Raw genomic sequence first — 13,787 nt, 5'->3', positions numbered from 1 at the left:
AATAAATAAATAAATAAATAAATAGGCCATAATCAGAAGGGATATCAGTGCAGACTATACCTTGCTCCTTCTCTGAAAAGCTGTATTTGAGTACCTTACAGAACTAAGGTTTTATTATGATAAACTGCTTCTTTACAGTCATTTTATCTTATCTACTTTTTTTTTTTTTAATTATTATTATTTCTTTTTATCCGTAAATTTATCTTATTACCTACTGCATAAAGATCTGATCTTTCCAAAAGGGAAATGTAACTGTTGGTTGGCACTTTAACAAAGACAATTTTCTTAGAATTTTCTTCTGTTGCTCATGCCTGAGAAGCTCTCCTTTTTCATGTTGTAGGTGACCTTAATCCCAACACATGACTCAGAAGTGATGAGAGAATGGTACCAAGAGACCCATGAGAAACAGCAGGACCTCAACATCATGGTTTTGGCAAGCAGCAGCACGGTTGTTATGCAAGATGAATCTTTTCCTGCATGCAAGATTGAACTGTAAGAACAAGACCACGCACCACAACGTTAAACTTCGTTTCCAGAAATTCTTCAGTTTGAAAACACCTTTTCTAAAAATTCAACCCATCTATTTCAACTGCTGAACTATATACCTGCCAAATGCTATACTGTGTCACGGTGATGCAAGTCACTAATATTTTTCAGTCTTTGCTGATTGCTAAGGGAAGTAACAGTATTCCTATAGTAGGGTTCAAATTACTGCGAAAATACAGATCCAGTTTCATCTCCGCTGAACGTTTAGAAACCATGCACTAGCAACCATAACTGACTTCTGCCAGGTAGAGGCATTTGCCCTCTAAAGAAACACAACAAGAGAGAAAGAGAGAGAGGGGTAGGAGGAGAAAGTAATAAATAATTAGATCTGCATTAGTCTCATGGCAATAGATGTATCGCTTACTGCAGTCTTCTTATGCTCTCATATGAAAAGAAAGTTTTAAATTTGTATCAATCCGAGCTATCGCAAAGGGGGTCCTTACTTTACAGAGTTAAGTTAGCTGGAAAATGTAAAGAAACAGAACGTGGCTAGGAAACGACATAAAACTTAAACTCTCATAGCAGTTTTCCACTTTAATTTGAACTCTGCATACTGACATACCATAACAATCATAGGCCAAATATGCACATTATCTGAACCCCATCCAGAACTCTAAAACCTTCCTTTTAACATCCAGAATTATTGGTCTAAGGCATACTCCCAGCAAAAGTCCACTTACTCCACTCAGAATTGACCAGTCCACATGCTTAAACACCCATGTCAGCTGTTGATTGACCGAAGCAAAATACCAAAGCAGTTGGGAGTACATACAGTAGACAATTTGCCTTAGGAAGTGACTTGAATGTACAAAGAAACTCGATGCACTTATTTTTTACTGTTGAGACAGCAAATTTATAAACACCAGTGTAGGATCATAGTTACACCAGTAAAGAAGTGTGAGTGTGCATGTGTGGTACTAGAAACCTATCTGACTGGTCAAATGGCTTGGTGCTATGAATTACATATCTTAGTCATGAGAACACTTCATTGGTGCACCTGGACAGCTGAAGAAGGCAAGATGAGCATTTCTTTTGAAAGCTTCTTTTGTACTGTGGAAGCAGGATTGAAGTGGTGTCCAGTATCAGAGTTGCAAAACTTAGTGAAATTTTCAGAATGATAAAAAGGTTACCTGCGAGTCTGTACAGTATTCAACCTTCCTTTGTCTTACATTTTATTTGTTTAATTTAAGAGTGAATATGGGAACAAATGTACAGAAACCTTTTTTTAGCAATGTGTGAACTTTTAATAGATGAATTTTTAACAAAAGTTTTCATTTACAGGAAAATGCAAAGAAAAATTTTTCAGGTGAAGGCAGTTTTTTTAGTAGTTTTGTAAGATAAATGAATAATGTTGTTTAAGGTTCTAGTGAGAATGGATATTAAGCTAAAATTTATTGAAAATAGTCAACTGCCAAAACCTTTTTTGGGGATAGGTGCAGAGGGGGCACCCTAATGATAAAATTAATCTATTGATGATGAAAGAAAATGGAATTTGAAATGTTGATTGCCTAATATTTACAAGTGTCTACATTCTCAACCCTCACAAGATCTTGAGAAAAGATAGAATAAGCAATAAGCTAAAATAAGTCCTTTCCTTTCCTTTCCTTTCCTTTCCTTTCCTTTCCTTTCCTTTCCTTTCCTTTCCTTTCCTTTCCTTTCCTTTCCTTTCCTTTCCTTTCCTTTCCTTTCCTTTCCTTTCCTTTCCTTTCCTTTCCTTTCCTTTCCTTTCCTTTCCTTTCCTTTCCTTTCCTTTCCTTTCCTTTCCTTTCCTTTCCTCCCTTCTTTTCCCCTTTCTTTCCTTCTCTAGACTGCCTGCAGAGGAACAGCATGTAGAACAGTTCCATAATTTAAGACAGTTTGGATTTTTTAGTCTCAGAAGTTTTACCCCAATGAAAAAAAAAAAAAAAAAGTTACTTTGTAGAAGGTTTGCGAATCAGAATTTAAAGAAGGTATAAAGGCCTCTGAAATGGAGATATGTGCTGGTCTGTATGATTCAATGTTATGGCTGATATTAAGTTTCACAATGTAGTGAACTATGACCTCATTTTATTTTCTTTACTTCTAATTTATTTCAAATTTACATAGTTAGAATATTTTTGTTTAATAGGTATATGTTTGCACTCCTAATTTTTATGATTTTTTTTTATCCTGCTTTAGGGCCCTTTAAATATGGGCTCCTGAGGCCCATTTAATGCTGTGAATTACTGTTTGTCAACTGTTGGGGTTTTCGATTTATTTTTAATGTCTTCTTTTTTTAGGTATCTCTAGCATTGCTGTTTTACTTATTGCTATACCTTTTAAGCTGTTAAGAATAACTCAGAATGACTATGGCACAAAAGGCAGGTGGAAATGTGTTGTGAAAGCAAGCATGTTTGCTGGGCTCATAATCATTTACTTAAATTACTTTAGTAATACATAGTTTTCGAAGTTATAGGCAAAATATTGGCAGAATAGTTGTATTGTTTCTACAATTCTTTCTGCTTTGTCTACTTTCTTATATAGGTAAGATTTCAAACATTTTGAGTGGGAACAGATTAACAGATTTTCTGATTTTATGACAAAATCTGAAACAGTTTGTACCTCTGCTTTGGTAGAAAATCTGTTTTAAGTACAGCAGTGGTCCTGAGATAAATCTCACACCACTGTGAATCAAGAGCAATTTCACTACAATCAGGGAAGTTACAGTCATTCAATCCTACTGTAAATTAAATTAGAATTAAGCCTTAAATCTCCCCAAGCAAGTTTGTGATGGCTCAAGCATTTGTTTTACTTAAAAAAAAAAAAATGTAGTTACAGCTGATCTTAAAATGTGCATTTGTTTTTTTGCTGCTACAATAATATTAAAAGCCCAGCCTGGCTCTTCCGAGGTTTTGTAATGCCTGTTCCATCCATTCCCTTTTAAATGGCAACCACCCCTGGGTGCAACAAAACGATGAACTCCCTCCTCCATTAGCTCCTCTTGCCCTTAATGTCTTTCCTGCCTGTGGAACTAATCTAACTGTGCTAGTTATAATACTACACAATTAGCTTAGGAACAGTCATCAAAATGTACCATGTACATTAACGATGAGTGCTGTTGATTGGCATAGATTTCTAGGAGCATGGTTTGTTATTGATTACTCTAATTATAAAGATTCAGTGTCTGAGTGTAAAGGACACTCCATTTAAATGATGGTGTTATCCATAATAGCATCCCAGTCATGATCTTTATGCTACTAAGTATACTGCTTAATAAAATTCAATGAAGAATTAACTTTAGAGATCACCTCCCACTCCTGAACTTGGACAGGGCCTCTCTTGCATGCCTTTTCAAAGTCCTGTGGTGGGCCTGACTTCATTGACCTCTACTTTTCACCCCATCTTTCAAAAATTCACTTTTGATTATTTTTTTTTAAATTACCTTACATGCTGTGGTGAATGGAGCTAACCGTATATGTGAATGTTTTTTTTTTCTTTATTGCCTGCAATAGCTTACGCTATTTAGGAGAGTTCCGGTACTCATTTTAGTAAGATTTAATTGATTTGTTAATTGAATTTTCAATCCCTCCTACCACAAGCAAGTCAGCTCCAAAGAGCGCTTACTGTGCATTTGGAACATTTATGTCATATGCTTCTCTCTGTTCATCTGTCGCCAGAGGTTCTTGCTCAGTAATGATGTTTTGAGAGAAATAGTAATTTTGTTGGTCTGGATTTATTAGAAAAGGAAAAAGTATAATACTTACACTTGAAAGAAACTGTAAGCTTTCATCTTTTCACTTAATAATTGAACAAAACACTAAAAGCAACTAAGGGTAAGCATTTCTTAGAATGCAATTATACTATTCACCTGATTTAAAAATGTTTGCTATTTAAAATAAAAGAAAAAAAAAAAGAAAAAATAGTCTGTTTGTTGTGACTTTACAAAAAAAAATCTAAAAATTAAATAACTAAATAAAACAATTGCATAAAAATATTGAAAGGAGAGAAAAAAAAAGGGAGAAAAATAATACAAAGCTTCTCTGCACTAGACTTGCTAGGAGCTCCAAATGACAGGAGCTACCTCTTCAAGACTGGGCTGTAATCACAACTGTAAAAGAGCAAATCTGAAATATGCTTTCACGCATTTGCATGCAGCCATTATCTTCCAAATCATGGAAAGAAACAGTCTTGTTGCTGGCTGAGAAGCACCTCACACACCTCCTCTCTCTTGTTCTGAATGGTGTTTGTGTCAGTCTGCAGCTGTGTATGGTATTATGTCTTATAATCCTGCATCACTTCTATTCTATCCAGTCATATCTAATGTAGAAAATTAGTTTCCAGTGAAAGTAATATGTAGTGCTTTTATGATATTTGTGTGCAATATCCCCTCTTCCATTGAGGATATTTGATGTAAAGGAAACAAACTCAGTTCCACAATAAAATACAAAAGTGGTAAAGTGGTGTTGACATGTTTCTTGTCTTTGTGTGTGTATGTATTTGTAAGTTTCCCCTTTCCTTCAATCATGATGGCCTATTATATGGGGTTTTGCTTAAAATATCAGTGACTATTTAAGTATTAGATTAGAACCAATCTCTATTTAGAAATTTGAAAATAAATGAAGATAAAACAATCTCTCATGGTGTAAAACATTACCGTGATGTACCATGATGTGGCTTCTTTTTGTTCTCATTTCTGTATTCCCCAGCAGCATGAGAAAACACCTCATTTTCAGTAAGTACGCATTCAAGTGGCTGTGTCAGAGATGATACCCAATAAAGCTACATCAAACCAACCCCGCCCTGGTTTGAAAAGAGATCTTTTCCAAACCAGGGAGTTGTTGCAGTTTAACAAGAGTGAATTGCTCCTTCCCATTTTTCTCCTTGGTGAGCAGTGAGCCAGTAGGTGATGGCCATCAGCAAGTCAAGGCTGGGGCGGCGGGGAGCAGGGGGTGCTGGCTCCCCAGAGAAGCTGTGTCACTGAGTGGTTTCCTTCCCCCTCAGACAGCAGTCCTGCTTGTGTGCCCCTCTCTGTCTCCGACTTCTACGGTTTCATTTATAACTTCCAATGATATTAATAAGAAATGTTGTGCTTGGCTTGAATTGGTCTGACTGCAGCTAACCAGAGGAAAATGAAGACCAGATGAGGGGAGCGAATGCTATGAATCTTATACCTCAAGTATGTTTATGTCAAGTTTTTTTGAGCTGTTGTGCTCAAAAAATGCCTTAAGATATATTAAATATTATATATGTGCCTTAAAATATATTAGAATGAACATGTAGAATAGGCCAGGTCAGGTTTCAATCCCAATTATTCATCTATACTTGCAGTGTAAGGCTTAACACTGGTGGAACCACCTCTTGTACCTGTCAAAAGGGTAGACCAGCTTGGTCTCTAGCATTGGTTTGCTGGTTCCAGGGGCCAAATGAAAACTCATCTTCAAAGCACTTGATTAGGAGGAGGTTTTTTATTTCCAGTAGTGTTATTAATGAACAAATTCAGTCAGCTTGTGAAGTATTATGGAAGACAGAGGAAAATGATGGTCCCTCAGGCCTCTTGGGTCTCTCTAAAATGAGGAATCTGCTTGGTAGCACCCCAGACCTGTAGGCTGTTTAATAATAATTTTTAGTTCTTTATGGTTGGGAGGAAATTGTAGCTGTTCCTGGTTCCTAGAATGGAATGAAAAAAGGTGTGCAAGGGTCCTTTGAATAATATCCGTGGTGGCACATCCAGCTCATTCCCAGGGTTACAGCAAAGCTCTTTGACTTCCTAGGGGGTGTCTCCAGGCTCATGGTGATTCTGCTGCACGAACATTGCCTATGGCCTTCACCCAGCAAAGAGTCTTTCACTGCTGACTGCTGCTGAGCTCCTTACCTCCACCTCCAACAGATATGACTAGTCCAGGTTAGCATGAATGCTCCCACAGAGCATTGTCCTCTGTTCTGTTGTGTGTGTTTTCCTCATATTCAGCCCAAACCCTATAGGCAGAGGAAAGCCAAACTCCTCAGCACTTACCAGGGGTTTTACTGGCTTTTGACCACATGCTCAGCATCTTTTCCACCAGAAATTAAAGTATTTTTATTCCCTTAAATGTTGAGGAGAACTAAAGAACTAAATCAGCGAGCTCTGCAGGCTGCCTGTGCTTGGTGAGCTGCTTTTCACAGATCCTTACCACTTGATGTAGCTGCTTCTCCACCTTGCGACTCCAGCATTACTGTCCCCAGTGTGAACAGCTGGCAAGGAGGAGGTGGAGTGTGACTGTGCATCTGCTGCCAGGTTCGCTGCCAAAACGGCTGCATATGCCACGATTCACACATCGCACCGCTGCTCTGCCCATCACCCGTGGTTGTGAATTACACAGAGAAGACAACCTAAGTAGGTGAACGTATATCCTGATATAAACAAAGCTGGCAATTTCTGTATAAACTGTAGTTACATCCTGTGTACATGCGAAGGTGCAGAAACCCATGTTGAGTGAACCTCACATTATCCCAGCCCAGTTGTGTTACTGAGCGTGAACAGTAAAGTAAGCTAAACCACTGAGCCACTTCAATACTTAATGTGAACCCCCTGGACTGGAACTCAGTATTTCCAGCAAGAGTTTACAGTTTCCAAAGATATAATTATAGCAGCAGCTACATTGTGTGTTAGAGCGGAATAGACTTTATAGTTTCTTTCCCAGTTCATTTAGGGGAAGAATTGTCAGGATTTGCAATAAACAGGATATTTTGAAAGCTGAATTTTATCCTGATAATCTAAAGTGTAATGGGGCTGCAGTGGTATTTCTGTGCCTGGGATATCTGCAATTTATGGTGAGTTGGGTGGTCTTGATATATCAGAAAAGTTTAAGAGCAGTAACAGAGTCAGTACCACGGTGGTTGCAGACTGGGCCAAGCTTTGTAACTACTGAAAGCTGTGTGTATTTCCATAAGGAGACTGACCCAGAGTAGATAGCATCACATTTACTACCTTTCCTCTTGAATCGATGTTTTGTAACTAATTCTTGGTCTACAATTCATTCTCAAAAGTTTTGCTCTGAAGGAATCACTGTCCCAACTTAAAGTCATTTGTCACTTCTGCAGCAGTAGATTCTCTCCTGCAGCAGAAGAGACATGTCCTGATAGTAACATTTCCTACAATTACATTTCTAGGAAGTTAAATTTAACTTTACTTTCCACAAATGTCCTCAAGCACTTGCTAGACCCTTTTGTGAAGTTAAATTGTAGTATCTGCATAAACACCCCCAGCAAAAAAAACAGCAGCAGCACTTGCAGGATCAGATGGTGTTCTGCAAACCAGAATTTGCATCACCCGAAGTCAACAGTGCAACTCCTTTTTGTAAATACTCCAGCTTTCTGAGGAGGTCGGGGAAAGCAGGACATTTGCTAACGTGTGTCCCAGGATGTCTTCTGCCTGTGTCGGTGGCACAGCAATGGACAGATGGGGTCAGAAACCCCCTCGTACCAGCCAGCCCTCCTCTGCAGCTGGGACTAGGTCCTGGACCAGGTCCCACAACTTTAAGGAGGGACTCGGTACCAGCACCATGCATAGAGCAGAGTGTGGCCAGCCCCATGTGTATCTGGTAACCTTATTTTGACATGGTCGGGTGTTACTGTAAATAGAGCCCATCTGCGCAAGGCTTCAGGCAACATTTATTTGACCTGCAAGGGAATAAATATGTAATTTTCCTCCTGTGAATAATGTATAATGACCTTCAGTGCTTTGCTGGAAGTGTTCTGCCAGTGACACTTGTGGGAGGAAGAGTTACATATTTGCTTACCTAATCAGCAGTGTATTTGCTGTCTGCCATGGATTTGAATTGGGAAGCTGCTTTTTGCATTCAAAGGGAGAGCTTTAACCCTTAAAGTGCTGGTGTTTCTCCCAATAACAATTAAATTCATGCCAACATACCAAACAGGCTTTGCTTTTGCACTGGTTTGTTTCTTCTGGCTATGGCTGCAGAGAGAAGGCTCTCTCCCACTCCTGGAGAAGGACGGGGAAGCTGTTAGCACTGCCAAGCATGTGCAAGCCTGACAGTGCTGTACCATGGGTGACAGTGCAGGCAAGTGTTATTTAGGCTGGTAGTCACCATGTTTGCATGCACAACTTTGTGATTGTGCATGTAAATGTATTACTTTCACTACTGAGAACTTTTCCTGTGCATTCAGCTATATAGGCAACAGGATAATGAGCAGAGAAATTATTCAAAAACCTTTATGAAGGAAGATGTACTACAATGATTTAAAATATACTTACAAGGGAGAAACTGCAATAGCTTTAATTCAAATCACATCTGTAATCACAAAAGAAAACAGGATGTGAAGGAACATTTCTAGAAGAGGAGATTGATACAAAGGACATAGTGTTACTACCAAGAAAGATTGTGGTCTCTCTCCTCTAGGGAATATTTTGACAGTCCCATCCATGTGTGTCTAGACATGAAATGTCTAGGCAGCTGCCTGAAGTGCTGCAGCAAGGAGCAGCAACATTTCCAAGAAATGTCTCCCAGTGAAGAAGTGCTAACTGGTTTGTGAGCTTGCATCTAATGAGTACCAGGGTGAAAGACTGGAAGAACTCAGAAGCTTTTTGCATTTGTAGAGAACATGAAAATAGTTTTAGCCATGATTGTGGGACTCCATTAGGGAGACGGGAAGGAGAGCCCCCCTGCCCCAGTTAAAACCTGCGGTGCCTTCTGTCTGGTCCCCTTCCCGACACCCCATAGCCCATGCGGTCCCACCACTGCCCCAGCCCCACAGCTCACCTCCATTTGTGGCGCTGGCAGAGACAAAGCAAGTGGTGCCAAACTTCCAGGTGAAACAGGCAGCTCTTCCCTGCAGAGCAATTCACACAGAGCAGGGCAGAGCAGAGCAGTTCGCCTCCTCCCTGCAGCCCCCACTTCTCTTGTGGCCATCCAGGCCTGTATCTTCTTCAATATCACTGCATGAGCACTTCTTTGAAAATGGGTGCTGCGTTTTCATGTGCAAGCAAGCAGCACACGGAAACAGCAGGGTCATTAAATTCAACAGAATTACAACATAACAGAGTTACAATAGGATGTGTTGATAAATGTAACATCACAATGGCTTTGGGTGAATATTTCTTAAAGATATCATAGTGGTGCTTTATAAAAATGGCTTGATTAATGGGCAGTTTTGAACTTAATTTTTTTTTTTTTTTTTCAAACTGCTTTTTACGCAGTGTTTTTTCAGCTCTTGATTGTAGAATAATAGGATGGGATTTTTTTGTTATTTTTTTTTGCCTAACCCAATCATTATTCTGTATTTGTTCTTACAGTCCATCTCTGCTCACACCAAACTGGAAAGTTGCTTTTGTTTTTGTCTGATTCCATAAACATATAAACAATAGCCTCAGAAGCACTGATAGCAGAAAAATAGGGGAAGATTGTGTTAGGACACCCACTGACTGTAAATGCCCCACATGATGTCGAACTGAGGTTCACTAAATCATCACAGGTGTTGAGTTTTCAGAGACTCCAGAAGTACAAATTGCTGTTGCTGACAGCAGAGAAGCAACGCCTTGAGCCTGGATGATGGGGAACCACACCATGATGGCACAGAGGTCACCCAAAATTGAGGAAAGGTAAGAGCAGACCTTACAGACATGCCCTGCCAACTCCAGACTTCTGTAGACCGATCACCTTAGGATCAGAAGGAAGGCGACTAACAGGGTATGCTGCCCTCCTGACTCAGCACAAGGTGCTAATCGCAGAGCCTATTTCTCCCAAACACGATGCTCTTGCAGCCGAGTTGGTAGCCCTGGCAGAAGCCCACAGGGAAGCACAAGGGAACGAAGTGAACAGCTACATGGACCTGAAGTATGCTTTTGTACCTATCTGCCACACTACAGGACAGGACAGTTGTGGAAACAAAGGCGTTTTGTGACCTCCAGACCTCCAGCAGTGGCTGGAGAGCAAATGCTGAGCAGATCAAGCATTTGTTAGAAGCTATCAGCCTCCCAGAAAAGACCTCCCAAAAAAGTGTGATGCATCCAGCAGCACACGCTGAAGAGAAGACTCGTCCAGCTGGCAACGCAGATGGCAAGCAGTCAAGTTCCCATTAAAAGATGTGGTGACCAGGTCTGGAGCTCCAGAAAACATCGACTCAGAGCAGGGCAGCCATTTTACAGCCCAGGTTTAAAACGCTTATACAAAACATCAGGTACCACCCAACAACTGCTTAACCCTAAAACATAATGGTCAGGGAAAATTGAAAGAATGAATCAGAGCCCGAACCGTGCTGTGTCTAAAATTTGTGCAGAAACCAGTCTGACGTGGCCAGATGCCTTACCAGTCACTTCAATGCACAGAAGACAGAGGCCAAACCAGAGAGCATTAACTCCAGCTGAGGTATCATTTGGGAGAAATTTGCAGATTCTGAATGCTTACGTTGTAACAAAGACCAGCTTGTTGGAAGGGGATGAAAGGTTAACTCAGTGTGGTGGAGCTCCAGAAGAAGATAAAATTTTCCCAATGCCAAGCTCAGCTACAGCAACCAGTGCCGTCAGAAGGGAAAATGCACCTCTGTGAACCAGCAGATTATGTGCAGATGAAAGTACATGAAAGGAAAAGCCAGTTAAGCCCAAGGTGGGAAAGACTCTTTTTGGTGTTGTTAACTTCCTTTTCTGCAGTACTTGTAACAGGGAAAAACACTTGGATACATCATTCTCATGTGAAACTTGCCAGGACAGAAGAAATCACGGATCTGTTAAAAATTAGACTGAAAAAAAAAAAAAAAAAGGTGGTTCGAGGTAAAATAGATTTGACATTAATCATAACATTGTTAAGACTGTATTTACTACTAGCAGTGCTATTGTTAATTCTTAATCATTGTTGAGAATTAAGGCAAAGATGAATGCTACTGGTTTATGGAAACAGACAAAACAAATGCAAATTTCCAGTTTGTTGTGAGCTGAGACAGACTGAGATCTGAGATTGCAGAATGTCCCGAGTCACTTTTGTGACAGAATTCATGATAGAATTGGACAGAATTATTCAATCTCCTTGCTAAGCTTACCCTAGGAAGCAGCTGAAAAACAGGTGTGCGTGCAATGTGATTTATGAAGTGGAGCTGGGGAGGAAGTCAATTCTATACTATTTTTCCTACAGCGGCAAGGAGAAAAGTAGGTAAGGCAAGCTCAGTTGCTATTCTGTTCATTTTTCATGCTGTTGCATTTGTGGTGTTATCTCCCTTGAGAAGCTGAGCAGGAGCCTGCAGAGCACTGGTCCCAAATGGTCTCCGAGTGCCCTTGTCTCACAATTTGCCTGCTTCACTGTTCACCTGGCTTAAAGCTAGCAGGCAAGAGAGACCACAAAAAAGGAGAGTTCCTCCCCTAGTCCCCTCCCAAGCTGCAGTTGTTAGTTTTTGTTTCCAGCTTCCTGAGTGTGAGCAGGGGCCTGAAAAAATGTGCCCGAGAATTGGGTGCCCTTGGGTGCAGCCTACAGAGCCTGGGGTGCAATGCTGTCTGAGACAGGGGAGACAAAGAGAGGGGTGGTGTGGGAGAAACAGACATGGGGTATGTATGGGAGGAGCATGCAGAGGATCACGGGGGAGATCAGAAGGGAAGCTGGGAAGCAACGAAAGCTGCCAAAAGGCAAATTCAATCGAGTACAGATAAGTTAGTGGAAAATGTGAGAATTTGCTTGGTGAGAAAACATCGGTTTGGCAGAAACCAGTTGGTGGAGATGATGGCGAGACCTTGGACGGGGGGGAAGATGGAGACTGCTGGACTGTAGAGAAATACCCGGCTGGGGCATGCAGGGGAGGGAAGAGTGGCTCTGGTGTGAGGCTGGTAGAAGTGTCAGGGGTGGTTTCTTGCTCAGGGTGATACTGAGGGATCGGATATGAGGAGGCAAAACATCTGGTTCCTTAAGCTACAAATGGTCTAGACTCACTGCCATGATCTTGGGTTTGGTGACCTTTGTCTGGATGCAGCAACCTCCTCCTCTGCTGCCTGCAAAGCATTTAGCAGGGAAACTCCCCTCTCCCAAGGGCAGAGCACAGATGGAAGCAGATTCAGCTCCAATGCAGAATATCTGGTTTATCCACAGTGCAGAAAGGTCTTTCCTGAAGAACAATGTGGCACAGAACTGTTGCTGTCCAATTTGTTTAAAGCTTATGCCTGGATGAAAGGCTGTATCTACACTTAGAGTTTTGGCTTCAGGTTGTGCTGAAAGCATTCAAACCTACAGTGATTGGAGTGAAAAAAAGAAGGCAGCCTGTAACATTAATTACCGGGTTACTCAGAGCTTAGGAGGAGTATTTTTTTTTCTGTTGCTATAGCAGTTAAATCTAAATAAATGGTAAGGGGGGGTTAGTTGTGAGGGAAGCAAAGCATGCTCTGCAAGGGAGCAGGGGATGCAGCAGCCAGCAGCTTGCTGTAGCTCAGTTAGCATTAGCAGTCTGGCATATCCACTGAGCAGGGTGAGGGAGGGCGGAAGTGGGGCCAGAAGCAGGCTCCTTGTGCTGCCAAGAAACAGATGCTAATGAGAAATGAGGAGAAATGTGGCAGTGCCCACTGTGCCCTAGCCAAATAGTGCCTCATCAGCACAGGATCAACAGCTGAGATGTCTAGAGGCAATGTGGCAGCACAGAGGGTCTTAAAACTGAGGTCGTGTGGAGGAGATCCCAGAGGGGAGTAGTGGTGCCTGTAGCAAGAAGTTGGCAAAAGAAATTGGAGGACGTAGCAGCAATTGTGAACGTTTGGATGTACAATCCCTGTTCTGACACTGAAAAACTGAAATACATAGGCAGGGGAGGGACACTTCAGCCTTCTGTGTCTAGACTAGAAATCTCTCTGAAGCCACGCTTTTAATGAAATTGTTCTTAGGAGTGTGTTTGGCCTCCTGCTTTCCCTTAAGGCCGTCTGACAATCAGAAAGCATTAGAGGAGGGAGCAAGAGAGAGGAAAAAAAAAAAAAAACACTTCAGGAAACTTGATAGAGAAAATTTGCCTGGGAAAGGCCACTGCTGGTTTAGTCAGGTCACATAATCATCCCCTTACCTGGAGACTGTACTGTGGGAGAAACCATAGGACACGTTTACAACATGGGGTGAAGGACCTTACTGTCGTTTTCTTGGATGTGAAACAGCAATCACTTTGTGAGTGTATTCATTGGGAATACGAAAGGTATTTGGTGGATGACAGTTAAGATGCTTTCTTACACTTAAAACAAGTTGACTTTACAGATTTGCAGCATGTTCTCACTGGACTAACAGTAAGTGTGTGACGAGAGTTTTCTAGCTTTAAGACTAGACAGGTGCATGTTA

The 13,787-nt window shown here is 41.1% G+C and overlaps 1 protein-coding gene across 1 annotated transcript in view; it reads left to right on the top strand.

Annotated features, from left to right (window-relative positions):
- MAP1B (microtubule associated protein 1B) overlaps positions 1 to 4,957 on the top strand; it is a 72,480-nt gene extending 67,523 nt beyond the window's left edge. The window contains exon 7 of the mRNA XM_040539900.1: positions 341 to 4,957. Coding sequence (XP_040395834.1) covers positions 341 to 496 — 156 coding nt within the window. The 3' untranslated portion in view covers positions 497 to 4,957. The remainder of the gene's footprint in view (positions 1 to 340) is intronic.
- The last annotated feature ends 8,830 nt before the right edge of the window (positions 4,958 to 13,787 follow it).

This window comes from Cygnus olor, chromosome Z, assembly GCF_009769625.2.
Source record: "Cygnus olor isolate bCygOlo1 chromosome Z, bCygOlo1.pri.v2, whole genome shotgun sequence".
NCBI lineage: Eukaryota > Metazoa > Chordata > Aves > Anseriformes > Anatidae > Cygnus > Cygnus olor.
The sequence above is the reverse complement of the archived record's forward strand: the minus strand, read 5'-3'. Positions and strand labels throughout refer to the sequence as shown.